We start from the raw sequence: 16,800 nt of genomic DNA on the forward strand, positions 1-16,800 counted from the left end.
GACCGTCAGGGAGGTGTAGAATAACAGAGAGACCGTCAGGGAGGTGTAGAATAACAGAGAGAGAGACCGTCAGGGAGGTGTAGAATGACAGAGAGAGAGACCGTCAGGGAGGTGTAGAATAACAGAGAGAGAGACCGTCAGGGAGGTGTAGAATAACAGAGAGAGAGACCGTCAGGGAGGTGTAGAATAACAGAGAGAGAGATGAAACGGAGGAGCGTTGCTTTGATGTTGGTTGTAAAAGTTCACCCGGCCACCAAGACTAATATCTAATGGATAATTATTATGATGGATAGACACTGGAAACACACACATATACATACACACACACACACACACTTGCTGGATATACAGCACACACACACAGACACACGCACGCTGAATATGCAGCACACGCACACACACATAAATCCACATGCTGCACGCACGCAAGCACACACGTACGCACGCACACACACATAAATCCCCCCCACACACACATACACACACCACACACACACACCACACACAGCGTAAACACAGATGGACCAGATGAGGTCTGAGGCGCTGTGGTTTGGGACCGTGAGGACGTGGATTACTGCTGATCCTGACAGAACCAAACATCCAGCAGCGCCTGGGCCACAGTGGGCCGGGATCAGGAGCAGGCCTCTTCCTCTCTGGTTCCCCAGCAGACACACAACACCGGCAAGCTCTTCCTTAACCCTGTGACCCCCCCACCTCCCCCCCCGTGACCCGGGCGCCTCACCACAAACCTCCAACCCCCCTAACCCTCCATCCCTGGAACCTCCCTGTGCCCCTCACTCCCCCCCCAGCCCCAGCTCCCTCGCGTTGGGATGGGAGGGCTTGTGGTCTGTAACGCTACGGTATTGTGAAAGTGACCCCGCCCCCCGGCCCCCCCTTCTCCGCAGCAGAAGTGGAACATTCCGGATCCCCAAAGTAAAAGTCCTGTCATGTTTTTGCTGCTTAGCATTCGCTGCCGGTTGTGCCAATTAACTCTTATTGTTGACACCATGGAGGGACTTTTACTTTTCAAACATGGATTTTCCACCCCCGCTCCTTATCGCCTGAGGCACATTGAGTGGTGGATAAAGTACTCATATCCTGGACTTTAAAGAGTAAAAGTGCCGACATAGACATGCGTTTTACGGGACATACATAGTGAGGCCAACACCACTAGATTGGCTTGTATTCTTCACTTAAGCCTGAACCACACGAAATCCTTCATCATATCTTAACCATTTCCAATACCTAAACATAACCCTTTCAAGCTTAATTGTATCCATCCTTGATCTAACACGTGAACTCTTCTATATCTAATCCTTTAACATCAAAATTAAAGTAAAACATTCTTAATTAAATAACTAAACGCAGCCATCTCCAACACTGACAAATAACCATCACAAACTCTATAGTAATGCATCATGGGTTAAAGCACCTAGGTCCTAGATTCTGTATAGTACATTGTAAAAGAGTAAAAGTAATTGTAGTAGTTTGTCTTACTTTTTTCATGTTTGTACCAAACCTGCCCATACGTTATTAATATAGGTCACACAATGTCCCTTTGCTTCAATCCTGGTGAGGATCGCTTGTAACTGAGTTAATGGATCTCATCTGATGAACCTGAAAAATTAGTGTAATAATTAAAGTAAAACCACGCTCCTCCCAGACTGCCCCAAGGGCCCGGACATCCTCGTGGTGCTGCTGTCGGTGGCGGGGGCCATCCTGTTCCTGGGCCTGGCCGCGCTGCTCATCTGGAAGCTGCTGGTCACCATCCACGACCGGCGGGAGTTCGCCCGCTTCGAGGAGGAGCGAGCGCACGCCAAGTGGGACACGGTCAGTGGGCGTGTGTTGGGGCTGTGTGTGTATGAGTGCGTGTGCGTGTGTGTGTGTGTGTGTGTGTGTGTGTGTGTGTGTGTGTGTGTGTGTGTCTGTGTGTGTCTGTGTGTGTGTCTGTGTGTGTGTTGGGGCAGGTTTGTGTGTGTGTGTGTGTGTGTCTGTGTGTGTCTGTGTGTGTTCTGGGGCATGCGTGTGTGTGTGTGTGCGTTGGTGCCTTTTTGCGTGGTGGTGTGTGTGTTCGTAGTCATGGGGGCATGTGTCTGTTTGTGTGTGTGTTGGAGTATGTTTGTGTGTAGGGGAGAGTATTTTGGTCGATTTTTATTTAATAAAAAATTATTTATTCATACTACGATAATCATTAAATCATCAATATTATTTAAACATGAGTGTGTGACAGTGACAGAGTGACTGTAGAGGAAATTAAGTGTGTTTTTCTTAAAGGTTGATAAACTATCATGATCTACTCTTCCACAAATGCAAAGACACATGCTTAAACATGTGCACTACCAAAACACACACACACACACACACACACACACACACACACACACACACACACACACACACACACACACACACACACACACACACACACACACACACACACACACACACACACACACACACACACACACACACACACACACACACACACACACACACACACACACACACACCTCTTGCTCTGTCTCTCTGATGGTTGTGATTAGTAAGCAGCATGCTGGTGCTTCCAGCTGAACAAAAGGCAGTAGTGGTTCCCAGAGGAAGCGTTCGGTCTGGAATTAGCTGACGCTAATTAGCTTCTGCTGGTTATAGGCAACAGCTTGGCCACACATACACACACGCCGCAACACACACACACACACACACACACACACACGCCGCAACACACACACACAAACATCCGTACATACATTTGTGTGTTCAGTTATTTTCAGAAACTTGCTCATGCAGCACATTTTGTAGCTACTACAATATTGATTGCTTGCTTGGGTAGCATTTCCTAAATGATGTATTGTGAAATTATCACTTCATAGCAATTTACAACTGTTTATTCATCAGAGGAAGTGAGGCATCGTCAGAATGCTGGAAAAATTAGACATTTGAGTCCTCAAGCATGTTTCTTGGATGGATTCAAAACATTGCACTGCTTGCTTGAGAAATTGGATTGATCCCCACCTGAGCCTTAATAATCCGTCTTTGTACTGTCTAACCCCTACCTGCTCCTTAATGACCTGTCTCTGTGTTCACTGTCTAACCCCTACCGGCTCCTAATGACCTGTCTCAGTGTTCACTGTCTAACCCCTACCTCAAGGGCTCTTTATGGTTCCACGTTGATGCAACGCAAGGGGGTGACGGACCCCTTACGTCCTTGCGGACTCTCCTTGCGTACAACGCAAGGGCCTGACGCGTGTCTACCAAAAAATGAAACCTTGCATTGAGAAGACGCAGCTGCAAGGGCCGTGATTGGTCCGCTTGCTAAATAATTTCCAGTAATACGCTTTGTATGTAAAAAATCAATGGCAAAACCTGTAACTTTTGCCTTCATAGCTTAACCATTATTTTATTAGTTATCGGTAAAAAAAAGATGTTTTGTATTCGGTCATCATAGACTTCAAATGTCATAACCAGAATGGACAACGAGGACCAACTAGCAGCCTATCTTCTGCTTTTGTTGCACATTGTTTGAGTCGTATTCAGCTTTCAAGTCGCAAGAATCCATACCATAATAAAACATATAGTAGTAGACCAATTGGCAAGTAATAGCATGCACAGACAAAGACCAACTCTTTGCTCTCTCTTTACCACGGACATGCATAGCGACACGTAAACCCCGAGGCAGAAACATAAAGGTTCATGACTACGTCAGAGCGACTGCGTGGTCGTTGCGCTGTGTGAAGGTGGAACCCCAATCAGGCCTTCAGTGTCCACTGTCTGACCCCTATACCGGCTTCTTAATGAGCTGTCTGTTGACACTGATTAACTCCTACCTGCTCCTTCATGGCATGTACATGACTTCACTGTGATTTGCCTTGTTGAAAGTGGCCGCTATAGTCATATACATTGTTGTATCAAATATCGTCGCAACCTTTCAAACCCCATCTTTACGCCTATCTCTTCGATGGCGTTTCGTGTTGTTCTTTTATTCAACCATCGTTGAATGTTCCCCCCTTCTCTCAACAGGGCCACAACCCCCTGTATAAAGGAGCCACTTCAACCTTCACAAACATCACGTACAGAGGCAACCGCTGAGCCCCTGAGACTACGACCAAACCACGCAAGATCCTATGAGCTTCTACAGGAAGGGAAAAAACTAACATTTAAGACAATTCTGGAACGCCTCCGACTTCATGTGCAGGGTCCTACTGTCAGATGATGCTGATCAATGTGTTTGATTTGTGTTTGTAAATATGTAGAAATCTTTTTCATCGAAGACACGTTGCTGTAAGGTCACGACACAAGCATCCGTTTATACTATGTTTTTTTTTTTTTTAATTTATGGTTAAATGGACTTGGAAAAATGTTTTCTTTTACGACAAGAAGAAAAATGCAGACGAGTTTCAGTGAAGGACCCAACTTTAATCACTGCTCATAGTGTTGAAACCGTCTGTCACAACAGGAAGGACCACATCTGGATGCCTCCCTTCCTCTCTTGGAAGATTCATCCTTTTGCTGATGTCAGATAGGCACACGTTCGTGTGTGAGTCAGAGCAAGAAATTCCCTGTGATTAATAACCACATAGTATGTTTCCGATCATGTGTCAAAGTACGGGCTGCGATCTGAAGTCTTATTTTGTTGAGAAGGATCCTAACTGACTGAAATTACCCAGAAGTATCTGAGTGGCAGCCATGATAAGACCTAGACCCCCTTAGCATTTGCCTAATACAAAGGAAACGTGCTTCAATGTTTCCTTTCCTATCTCCTTTAGCCTAGATTACACTGGACCGTCCTTTCTGTAAAGAATGGAGATAATGCCGTCACATATTACTTATGCTCGGAACATTTAAAGCGATGCACCATTCAACAAACAATCAACATGACCGACAATTATTTGAGAGACAGGAATGTGGGCGTGTGCAACCATTATCAATGTGACAACTACTTTGTTTACCTTATGTGATTGGTAGCCTATAATCCCAACAGTAGTAAAAAAGTATATTTTTTCCCTGTGGTGTCCACCTTTATATAGCCCGTGTGAAAAAGCAAAAAAAAAAGAAAAGAACAGGATGGACCAAAGTTGAATAAGGGGAATAAGGCCCATGATTCTTCTTTGAATGTCGAGGAGTCGTGATCCCAAATATGAGGATAGTGGACTGCTGACTTATTAATACCAAAAATAGATCTAACCGTTTTAATGGTTTCACTCAGACTAGCGAGCATTCCTTAGTCCTTAGGAACGAAAACAACATACCCTTGGGGTCGCCATATATTTTCTTTCTGTTGTTTTTTTTTCTGAAAAAGAAAACATGCCATAAAATCTCAAAGCCCACGATTAAAGACTTAAACACTGAATCTGCCAGTCGGTTGTGATTCATTTGCAGCTGGAGTTTGGCCGGTTCACCTTGAGACAACACCCCCTATCCCATACTGAAAAGTAGAAGTCTGTTAAAATGATGAATGCTCTCCAGTAATCACGAGGCCTCAGCTCAGCGACTGGAACTCCAACGGTTCGTTGATGTGGATCATACATTTTTCACGTGTTGTTTTTGGAGAAATTACCCTTTTATTGTCCATAAAACTAAACCCACAGGATTTGATCAGGACCAGGTGTTCAATGTTATTCTGAAAATCAGATTAACAGAAAAAGGGTTGTTATTTATAAAAACGTTCAAGAAAAAATAAATTTCATCATGTCATCGCGTTATCCTGTGCCGGTGTGGGGAACTTCTCCAGATTTAGTTTTATGTAACTCACTGCTTCCCTCTTCTGGCCAAACACACACTGCAAGTTCCAGGTTCTTTCCCCAGTGTGTACGTCAGAGTACGTTACAAAATAAAATATTTCCAAATAACAATATTAAGGATAGCTCTGTTAATTATTTTCTTGGAAAGAAATATCGTGATCCATATCGTCAGAGTTTAACCTGAAACTATCATATTTCAACGCTATAGGATTCATGATTTGTTATTACTCATACCGCGAATCAATATGCAAACCATGGGATTATATAACATCTTATTTATTGCAAATCGTACATTGCTGCTGTCTAACATGGGACTTCTCTCAGTTATTCACCAATACCCGGTTCACATTAAAACACTGCAGATGACTAGGTAAAACAAAGATACTGGTACAAATCCTGACTAGTTTCATCACTGTACAATGAGTTCACTGGCTGTGAAACTGATGAATTTGGAGATTTAACATTTGACAGGGACCAGGATTTCTTACCAGAAATATATTACAGAATGAATGAACACCACTGACCTGGGAATTGAATTTGGTGAAATCTCATGTCAGCCAATCAGAAATCGACAGGGAAAATCTCGACAGTCCATTATGCAGAAAACAAACACGTGTTTGCCTACAGTTGTATGAGTACATGAATTCAACACCTTGAGACTTATTGTGTCACTCGGTTCGGTGTCTGTGGTGCATTCTTATACACAGTCTTGACCTAAGGTTGGCTGATGGCCACACTGCAACACACACTGTTATCAAACGATAAGATGCACACCCAGGGGCAACACCTCCACATCCTAGGCAAAAACCTCTCCTTCCTCCCATTGGATAGACTCACTCCATCACAGCCAGTCCTGAGCCACGAAGCGCATATTTACGTTCCCGTTGATGACTACACCAGCTGAATCGCCTCATAACTAGCCCAGTTACTTTCAGCTTCAGAGGGAGGAGCTTGTCATTAGATGACGGGTGAAGTGATTGGTTAATATTGTAGAAGGGGCCTCCTAGGCACGTAATTGGCCAGAACTGGTCTTAGGTAAAAGCCTGGAAATCAGGGAATCCAATGCCGTGTGGAAGCAGCAGGGCCCATTAGTTGGAGCTCTAGCGGTTGTAGAACTGGGAGGAGACCCAGGCCAGGCCCCACTTGAGGTTGGTCAGCATGAACTTGAGGGCCTTGGTCCACTGCTCCTCAGAATTGAACTGGGTCTTGATGGAGTAGGAGCCCCCACTGCCCCCCGTGTCCTCGATCTTACCTTTCTCCACGTCCATCCTGGCATAGGCACAAACTCTTGGTTAGATTGAAAGCAGCACTAGGATTCAGAAGACTGCCATGTTTCTTAGGATTTACTTCCATTTTGCATTATTACAGAATTCTACCTTCAAAAATGTATTTGCCTTCAAAATGTCTGCTTCTATGCAGTCTATGTTAACTCTGCCTGGTTATCTTTAGCATGATGAACTTAGTTGAATGTCTAGAAACTCTTTACTGTCGCATCTCCTAATATGGGCCTTATTCCCAGAGCAGCCACCTTCCTTCCATTCTGGATCTATTCGCCCTTCTTGGTTCTAAATGCTGGCTGGACTGAACACGGAACTCACCCAGCTAGTGTTAAGAACCCAGATGGTTGCAAGGTGAACAATTCTGCCTTTCGGCTAAATGTGTCTGGGCCGGGGAAGTGGGAAGCCGTACCTGTACGGCAGACAGAAGCCTGTGTCCCCTTTCTCCACCTCCTCCTTGAACTGCTGCACGCAATCCAGGAAGGCCACCATGGCGTGGTCAAACTTGTTGTCCCAGAAGAAGCGCAGGCCCCCGGAGCAGTACAACGGCAGCTCCTACGGAAGGGACCACGACAACACCGTTAAGTGAGTCAGTATAACTCTGCGCTTATTACAAGGCAGTCAAATGGCTCAACATAGTTAGTGAGTGTCTGTGGGGCAGGTATCCCACCTCATTCACTATCAATGGATCTAGTGCTTTAAGTTACACCCTATGAAGTTATTAGCAGGGTTCATGAAAGACACTTGGTGTTCATATAGACGCTGAGGCCTGGGATATACAAGTAAATATAGTGAGTATGAGGTATGAGGACGATTCAGTTGTTTTAAAGTAGGGGCTCTTTACACAGTGTGTTTACGATGGTCACGTTCCTGGATGTATCACAGGTGTACTATTAACAGGGAATTGCCTCGCTCGGATCTAAAAGATTACGCTATGTATCATCAATTCATTGTCCTTGAAACATTTGTGGATAGTTCAGTTGCCTCATTCCTCCAAACACAAAATGACCTGCACCAATGTCAACGGGCCAAGTTCTTTTTCTTTGAGGCAGACTCTCTTACGTTCCAAAACAGCAAGCAAAGTCCAAAAAGGGAATTCATCCTGCTTGTCAAGGACAACTATTGCAGACCAGGTGAATATGTCTGATTATTTTCACACAGAAAGTTGACTCTCGCTCAGAATACCAAACACTTCCAGAGACCTATTCATGACCCATCTATTTTAAGCAGAAACCGTCTAAATTCCACATAATCCTGGAAACACGTACGATAACGCTAGAGGAATGGATGTGGGTCGGGGGACAGGGTGATCGGTACCTTTGATTTGTCCGTCAGACTCTCCAGGTAGGAGTGGTTCCCATAGGGTACGAGACGATACCTGCAGGGAGTCCGGAGAGTTATTCAGCAGTCAAGAAGCTCAGTCTACAGGCGGATGGATGGACGGGTGGAGGGATGGATGGATGGTTGGATCGGTGGCTGGGTGGGTCGGTGGAAGGATGATGAGTGAATGGATGAGCGAGCGCGTGTGTACCTCTGGAAGCTGAGGCCCATCTTGTTGGCCAGGGCGTGCAGCAGCAGCACCGTCTGGCCCCAGGCGGCGTTGATCTCGTTCCACTCCACCGGGACGCTGGGCAGCCGGCCCAGGCGGAAGTTGTTGATGGTGCCGAACTGACCGCTGTGCCTGCACCACAGGGAGGGCAGAGCGATATCTCAGCCTTGGGTTCAGTACTCTGCTTAAAATAGACTTCCCCATGGGAATTAATATAAATGCTGCGTCCCTTCATCTAGTTTGACCGCGTGTCTTCACCCTCCATTCAGTATGTGCTTTGAGCATACTATTATATCATAGATTATTATTATATATTATACATACTAATAAGTTCCACGATCGAATTGTCCAACTATTCTTAATGATCTGATATGCATACATAATGTATATCGTCGTCTGCGTATGTTATGCATTTCCATTCTTAGTTTTCATAAAAATAATTTCAAACTAGTTTTAAAACTAGGAAACTAGGTCTTCACAAGCCTGACCCTAGCCCGGAATGACAAATGTGAACGGAGCTAGGAAGCCTGAACTGGTCATAACAGTTCTTAACTGGTTATAGACGGTAATAACGGCTCAGAACACGTTTATGCTGGTCTGAACCAGTCTAAATCGGTGTACACCACTCCAGGTGTGTGTTTCAGCAGGGTGAGTCCCTGAGCGGTCCAGAAGCGCCGTCTCTCTCACCAGATGTGGAAGGTGGCGTTAAACACGTTGGTCTTCTTGAGGCGGTCCAGCTGGACCTGGCAGTAGCGCATCTGGTTGTCCACGCTCTTCAGCTCGTCGTCCAGCTCCAGCTGCTGCCGCTTGAACTCACTGTACTCCTTCTGGTACCTGGGGCACACACACACACACACGCACGCACGTGCACATACATTAACACAAACAGACACACGCGCACACACACATTTAGATACTCAATTGAACATTAACAGGACAATATAACATGAGTTCACTGCTGCAATATTATGATTGAATCTTGCTCATGGACGCTTCTGATTTCTCTCAGCCCCACTTAATACTTAGTCGCATAAAAACGTAGGGAAACATTTATTATCGCGATACTCATGGCAATTACCGATAAACATGACAATATGCTTATGAAATCCATACTAAACAGTCTACAAAGTGAGGGTCATCAAATTGACTTGCATTGGAATTCTAAGTAGGATATCAGACTGACTCTACTACGGTCACATCTACTCATCATAATAAATGTAGACTTTAAAACGGGGCGTCACGATAAGATGATCCCCTGAGGAGGGCACAATACCCAATGGACGACAAAATAGCATTGCATCATTGTGCAGCCTGAGGGTTCCATAGACTGATCCTCTAAACGATCATCGGGACTCACTGGAGCTCCTCGGTTTCCAGCTGCTGGGAGTGGCTCCGGCCCTGGGCCAGCTCCTGGGCCACGGCGGCCCGCTGCTCCTCCACCGCCTCCAGCTCCTGCACCAGCACCTCCTCCCCCTCCTTCAGCTGGCGCAGCTCCGCCAGCAGGCTCTCCTCCTCCTCCACCTGCAGCTCCGACAGCAGCTCCAGGCACTGCCTAAGGGGAGGGCACACGCACACACACTAGTCTGAGAGGGAGTGTGTTTATGTTGGTGAGTGTGTGTCCATAAGTATGACATTTATATCTGTGTGTGTGTGTGTTTATGTAGATGTGTGTGTTTATGTCGGCGTGGGTGTGACGTTTGTATCGTTTGTATCGTTGTCAGTGTGTTGTCAGTGTATTGTCAGTGTGTAAGACTCGGCAGCCGTCTTACTTGTAGTTCTGACACTCGTTCTCGGTGATGTTGAGCTGGTTGTCCAGGTGGTCCAGCAGGGTGTCAGTACACTCCTCACACAGCGGGTGGTCCACGTCCGTCTGGCCCGACATGATGTCAAACAGGTCGCTGGTCACCTGGGGGACGGTGGCCGTGTCAACAGATGAGGTATATTTTCTGTAATCTATTATTTGGTTATTTGGTCAGGGGATTTATCACCACTTCAAAGGTGAATCGAGATACATGGCATTAACTTAGTAAGAAGTCTGAACACACCACCTGTTCCCAAATCACATGTTCAAGGCCATGAATAAACGACTCAATATTACTCTAAATCGCAACAGCCAGCGTTACGTTTTCTCTCCATGATGATATATTATAAACCACATCAGGTAGCTATGGGACGTAAGGGACTCAAACCTTCAGCCTCCTGCTCAGGTTCTCCATGGTGCCGCCGTCAGACGCCTCTCCAATCAGAGTAAAGCTGTTGGCGCTCTCGGTGGACATCATCCTGGTGGGGAGGAAACAGCATTCAGAAGTCTACCATTTATAACAAGGCTAATTTGAGAGGTTTGGCTATTAATCAAGTACATCATTATCAATTGCTTGAGAGAGAGAAACAGTTAATGGAGCCTTTATAGATTCTGGAAATTCTCTGATGTTGGGCGGGGGGGGGGTTATATAATTGAAACAGGTACTAACACCTATGTCTTACCTGGCAGGAGGGATGTATTTCCTCGCTATGCCATCCTGCTTACTTTCCACAAAAGTTTCCTGGGTAGACAAACAGCAGGCATTAAAACAGGTTTGTTTACACTGTGCTGACGAGAAGGTCGACCTTCCACCAGGCACACCCACCTCTGGTGCATGATCTCCTTCGTTGTTGTCCGTCTGTTTGCTTGGGGTCACGGTCACCAAAGGCGCTTGAAAAGAAAAACAAAAGGAAGTTAAAGTTCTAACGATCTGACAGCTTTTGACACACACATCTCGTCAACAGGGAATCGATCAGGACCTGTCAGAGTCAGATATGTCACCCGTCAACGACAACCTACCAATGAGTTCCTGGATGGTGACGCGGTCCAGCACGTTGAATGAGGTGTCCAGCTTCAGGGGTTGACTGCACCGCTGACACACAAAGCTGACCTGCATGGTGGTGCTGGTAGAGGACTTGGAGCCCTCCATCGCTGCAAGGAAGCAGACAAATAACAACACACCAACACACTATTTAGTAAACAGACTTGATACAGCAAGCATCCACCAGAAAAACAACCCGCTGATATAGGCACTGTGCTGTAATGGCAGTCGATCTGTCAAGATGAGCCAGATTGAAGTCTAATACGCGAAAAGCTAATTTGCTAACCGCTAACAATTTGGAGAATCTTTAGAAAGAAAGACCGGCCAAATAGTACTTTTATCTATACATTTATTGTGCTATATAACGGCTATTAATAAGTATCAGCGTTCAATCTTTGATCCGAGGATCTCATATGTTTTAGTGAAAGTTATTTATGTTCTACCTCGGGACCAGTCTTCCTTGTTGATGTTTATCCCGGATATGACGTCGTTATCGTCGTATCGTCACTGTTGCGGTCATGGAGGAGGCGGGACATCAACTATTGTAAGTAGATGTAATATTCGACGTTTGGGGGAAATTTTAGAAAATAATTACAATTACATCGATATAGAAAGTACATTTTATAACAAACCTAAAAAATATAAATACATTTGTAGATTGCACCGGTACTCCAGACAGTAGGGGCGCTAGTTGGTGTTCCTGGTGACATGGCGCTGTGTTCCTATTCGCCTGAAGAAGGGGAGAGTTGCGGGAAAACCTGAAACCAACGTCAAGAACCCACAGGAGGCATACGAGAGAAGGTAAACATATTAAATATATTTGCATTTTTAGATTACAGTAGTAAACAACGTTACACATATATTAGTAGGGGACATTGCTAATTTATTGATGTCCTGATCTGAGCCATCATCTGCTACAGATAGTGTGGTGTGAAAGAGTGTGAACACAACAAACCTTGGTTCACTATCAATATCAGTGTTACTTTTATTACATCTTGTACACCAGTGGCGGCTGGTGGTTTTTAAAGTGAGGGAGGAAGGACTGCGCGCTTGGTTGCCATTGGCCTGCTTGCGCTGTTAGTGGCACGTATGGTGGCATAAGTATGTGAAACTCGAGTTGTTTCAGGGTGTTTTGGTGAATTACAGGATAGTGTGGAGGAATAATTATGTAAATTGCTACAAATTCACCAGTGGCAGCATTGTACTTTGAAAGTTGGTGGGCAGCTAGACTACAAGGGCAGAAGGAAAGGATGCACAGCCAATTAGTCGAATCAGGTCTACTCTTGATTTGTAAAACTAAATTAAAAAATCTGGGCCTAGCATTTGGCCTATTTTTGTCCTCAATGACTGAAGCTATTGTTGTTGTTGTGTTTGTTATTTGGCTATGTTTATTTTCAGCTTCAATTATTTTAAGAAAAATTAAGACACAAGACCAAAAGTGATGTCATTTAAAATGCATCATGCTCTGAATCATTCACTAACATCCTTTCCACAATATCAAAGAGTGGTCAGAGTAACAAATAATTAAAAGAACAACAAGAACATTATTTCACAACTATTTGCATGGGCTTTAAGCCTAACCTTGTTTGAGGCAAATGTCGATGTTAATGGATGTTTACGAATGTTGGTCATGGTGTTAAGCCAAATAAGATTGAGGGACTTCATTTATGGCAAAGTCACGCCCCTTCCGGTAGAGCCCATGGGACCTATGAGATCGAAAAATATGTATGGGTTTCAATGGAGAGAAAGTAATTATAGCATTTCTGAAATGTTTAGTTTTCTTTGCATGAAAAAATATCATTTAAATCCACAAATAACATATGTCTAATCCGGGGCATATAAATACTGGGACCAGCAAATAATTACTTTCTCTCCATTGAAACCCATTCATATTTTTCGATTCCACCGCTCTATAGATCAAGTCAACCCTCCTCGCGGGCTCCGCAGCCCGGCCGTGGGTAGCCCTGCCCGGCCGCGGGCTACGGAAACGTCGATATAAGCGAACAGAGCCGCACTGTACTGTCTGCAACGAACAGTAGCGCACCGCTCGGTGGAAACGAGGCATTCGACTTAGTGGGTACGTTGGTTCTCGTAGCGTAGACTTGAGGGGATAACCCCTCCCTCCTGGCTGCTCAACAGCGAGGACTCCTGCTTATTGGTTCATAGCGCAGCCAGGGCTTCAGCCTATTCGTGAATAGACGTAGGCGGGATCCAGATCCCTTAGCTAGTCACACCCACTCAGAGGAGGACTTTTCTCCTCTCTCCCATTGAACCCCTTGTTATTCACCGGCTGGCAACACTTTTGGGGAAATGAATTGGAGTCAATAGAGCAGGAGGAGTCACCAACACGGTGCCCGTGGGCACCAGGGCGCCCTCAAGGACCATATGAGGCGCCCGCAGGCCTGTTCTGAAAATAGCACAGCTCATTCTTGAATAACTCTTTCCCACCTTTTTTAAGTCATTGTTGATAATTATTGTGAGAAATCATTAACATGATCAGTGTCTTCACATAGATGAGTATCATTAATCAATATTAACAATATATAACTAAAGGCAAACTGAGCAAATTTGTTATTTCAGAAGAGTGTATCAAACTGGGGGCACTTCGTATGACTCAGTACCGATGAAGTAGCTCTCAGGTTGAAAAAGGTTGGTGACCCCTGCAATAGAGGCTGAGGGAGGACCTTCCTCCCTGAAGTAATTGTCAACAGGCGATAGGGGTTGCTAATGTCCCTTCACCCAGGGAAACGAACATAACATATACAAAGGCATTAAAGTAGTCCTATTTAAGGGCATTAATTCATTAAAGTAGTCTGGACAATCTACATTTTTTATTCTCAAAAAATGTTAACGAGGATCTTCCTCCCTCTCCTCACTGGAGAGCTTCCACTGTTGTACACGTACACAAGAGTACAATTCTTAGGCTTGGTTCTTCAACAGCCACATAGCAGCAATGATTCAAGACAATAAATAATAATAATAATATAGAATAAAGTAAGTAATAATAAGATAAACGAAGACAGCGGTAATATAATAAGTAATGAGTTGTAGTAAAGTGTTCAAGTGTGGTACCAGCCACGGTTGATTCTAGTGCAAAAATACTGTGAAAACTGCAGAAAGAAATAATGTCTGGTTGTGGTAGATTTCACCTCTAACACTTACAGACACCATGGGATTTATATGGTTTGTTATCCTATTTAATAGAGTCCCTAAAAGCAGGATCCCTCTTAAAGGCCAATTGTAAACACTACAAAATCTTTTTGTTTATTCTTAAGAATTGAATGTCTTCAATTTTAGAGACAATGAAAAGCCCCAGAGCAGAGGACGTCAGGAGAGGTATATCAGCACTCTGGGATACACTGCAGTGTCCTATATGGTGAGTGTCACATTTGTGACAGTATATTGTATGGTTTTCCATAACGTTATGCTCGATGAATAACTATCTGAATCATCCCTTTTTATTTGATCCGCAATGTGCTAACTTCTTGTTGTTCAATACTTAGCCTTGAACTGATGACCACACCAGTGTCGACTAAATGTGACCATCAGTTTTGCAAGTAAGTTTGTGTAACGTTATTGGCTGGATTTAGGTATTTTCACGTTCAAGTAAAAAAATGTCTAGCCGATTTGAGAACGCAACCAAAAAACCCACCAGATACCGCAGTAGGACAAAGCTTAAAGGATCAACAATAACAGCAGCAGCATGGGAAGGCCTTTTCTGATTTGTTCATATTAGGATGGTTATTGTACTTTATTGTGACTGTAATTGTGAATGTGTGTTTGTTTTCACCAGGTTCTGCATGCAGAAGCTTCTCGAAGGTACCAAAAAGAGAGAGGCAAACTGCCCGGTTTGCAAAACCAAGGTCACTAAAAGGTAGGTTGAAGACTTATTTACCCTGTTATTCATATAAACATGATGTTCTCTGTGGTTGATATTGACAACAAGTACAAGTGAATCCAAGGGAAGTTACCATAACATTAGTAATGTGATCCAATATTCCAGATATGCATGCAAAGTCACTAGTATGGACAAATGTATGAACAAGCTGGTAGAAGCTTTGGTATGTCCTCTCCTTAAAGAACCAGACGCACGCTTCCTGTCTGCTCACATGTGATTGGCAGGCATGTTTGATTCACTGAGCCAATCATGGAAGAGATTGTGCATGCTGCTCTTTGAGTCAACTAGCTGAAGGATGGCTATAGCATTGCTAACTAATTAAATTCAAATGATAGCTCTTAATCTTACCTACAACACCTTATCATTGCAGGATTTTCATAGTCTCTTCACAGTCAACAGTAAGCTAATTGTGAAAGACTTCATTAGACTAATTGTAAATAAGAATATTCTAATTATGAACTATATTATTTTTAACCCATTTAGGAGTTTACAGGAGAGCCCTGGGTTCCAGGGATTAATAACAGGTTTACAAAATATGATTGAAGCCTATGAAAATGACACCAGGACCAACTGTAAGTATCTAATTTGTTTGTTTTGATGTCTTCACTGAAAAGAAAGCTGGTTAAATGTTTGGTTATGTGGTCATCTGACATGTAGAGCAGGTCTGTGTCACTGACAAGATTAATGAGATGACCCTCTGCTTCGTTCTCCAGACTTCACAGGATTGACCCTGCAGAGGAGAAGGCCACAGAGGTAAGTAACCATTACAATACCTCAATGTGTTGAAAAGACATCCTGAGAACTAGAGTATGAGCAGTAGCAGCAAATGAGGCGGGGAAGTTAACACTGGAGGGCTATGTCCTCTCACTTGGGTTTTTGTTGGTAGTTTACCTGAAGAATTCTGAACAAGCTGCAACGTGTCTATGGAAACTTTCCGAAGACCAAAGAGACCTTTGCAATCAGCCGAACGCCTAGAGGCCAAAGCATGACTTAATTTCTCTTGATTCTTGTTGCATTATGCTGCCGCTGTTTTTTTTACTTTTAATGTGAAATCACACGAAAAAGGGAGATAAACCTCAATGTTAAGATCTCCTTGGCTTGGGTGTTACAAATAGTATTGTTTGTTGTGTGTTTTTTCTTTTGGCCAGCATGACGGAAACAGAAGGAAGCACGTTTTTATCTGGAAACGCACCCGATAATCACCATGACAACGGAGATAGTGAGGAACACGGTCTTTCAGGGACTCATTCCTCCACCGTAGAAGGTAACTCCTGTCTCTCATTTGGTATGCTGTTATGTTGCTGATCACAAATCATGCCACATTCATATCTATTAACAGCTTATATTTCCACATATTTGCTGATCTTTTGCATACTTTGAAGTTGAGAAGTCATATTTGATTGTTTTGATTGTATTTAAAAAAATATATATATATAATTTACACTACAGTTTGAAAATGCTACATGTTGACATTAATACAAATAAAACCTTATGG

At 43.9% G+C, this 16,800-nt stretch overlaps 3 protein-coding genes across 6 annotated transcripts in view; 2 read left to right on the top strand and 1 right to left on the bottom strand.

Moving 5' to 3' along the window:
• Positions 1–5,661, top strand: part of LOC130371580 (integrin beta-3-like) — a 38,168-nt gene extending 32,507 nt beyond the window's left edge. Inside the window, exons 14-15 of the mRNA XM_056577409.1 lie at positions 1,664–1,830; positions 4,018–5,661. Coding sequence (XP_056433384.1) covers positions 1,664–1,830; positions 4,018–4,086 — 236 coding nt within the window. The 3' untranslated portion in view covers positions 4,087–5,661. The remainder of the gene's footprint in view (positions 1–1,663; positions 1,831–4,017) is intronic.
• becn1 (beclin 1, autophagy related) lies at positions 4,384–11,921 on the bottom strand. The gene is made up of 12 exons (XM_056577412.1): positions 11,851–11,921; positions 11,386–11,517; positions 11,192–11,256; positions 11,049–11,107; positions 10,754–10,844; positions 10,334–10,470; positions 9,922–10,116; positions 9,252–9,398; positions 8,547–8,696; positions 8,333–8,393; positions 7,428–7,570; positions 4,384–7,007 (listed from the first exon to the last, which is right to left on the bottom strand). Exons 2-12 carry the CDS (start codon positions 11,513–11,515, stop codon positions 6,839–6,841), a joined length of 1,347 nt encoding a protein of 448 aa, XP_056433387.1. The 5' UTR covers positions 11,516–11,517; positions 11,851–11,921; the 3' UTR covers positions 4,384–6,838.
• LOC130371579 (uncharacterized) overlaps positions 11,909–16,800 on the top strand; it is a 31,735-nt gene continuing 26,843 nt past the window's right edge. Inside the window, exons 1-8 of one of the 4 annotated variants that reach the window (XM_056577405.1) lie at positions 11,909–11,951; positions 12,065–12,208; positions 14,705–14,783; positions 14,911–14,964; positions 15,201–15,281; positions 15,789–15,877; positions 16,019–16,058; positions 16,454–16,569. In XM_056577405.1, the coding sequence (XP_056433380.1) occupies positions 14,710–14,783; positions 14,911–14,964; positions 15,201–15,281; positions 15,789–15,877; positions 16,019–16,058; positions 16,454–16,569 (454 nt within the window). In that variant the 5' untranslated portion in view covers positions 11,909–11,951; positions 12,065–12,208; positions 14,705–14,709. The other 3 variants (XM_056577406.1, XM_056577404.1, XM_056577407.1) reach the window with 3 other exon arrangements.

The sequence above is a fragment of the Gadus chalcogrammus genome, chromosome 18 (assembly GCF_026213295.1).
Source record: "Gadus chalcogrammus isolate NIFS_2021 chromosome 18, NIFS_Gcha_1.0, whole genome shotgun sequence".
Classification (NCBI taxonomy): Eukaryota; Metazoa; Chordata; class Actinopteri; order Gadiformes; family Gadidae; genus Gadus; species Gadus chalcogrammus.

Coding starts and splice junctions, on each gene's coding strand:
- becn1 (XM_056577412.1), bottom strand. CDS start 11,515: ATGGAGGGCTCCAAGTCCTCTACCAGCACCACCATGCAGGTCAGCTTT. Junction 10,471..10,753: donor ACCTGAGCAGGAGGCTGAAG/GTTTGAGTCCCT, acceptor ACCGTCCCCCAG/GTGACCAGCGACCTGTTTGA. Junction 8,394..8,546: donor ATGGGCCTCAGCTTCCAGAG/GTACACACGCGC, acceptor GACTCCCTGCAG/GTATCGTCTCGTACCCTATG.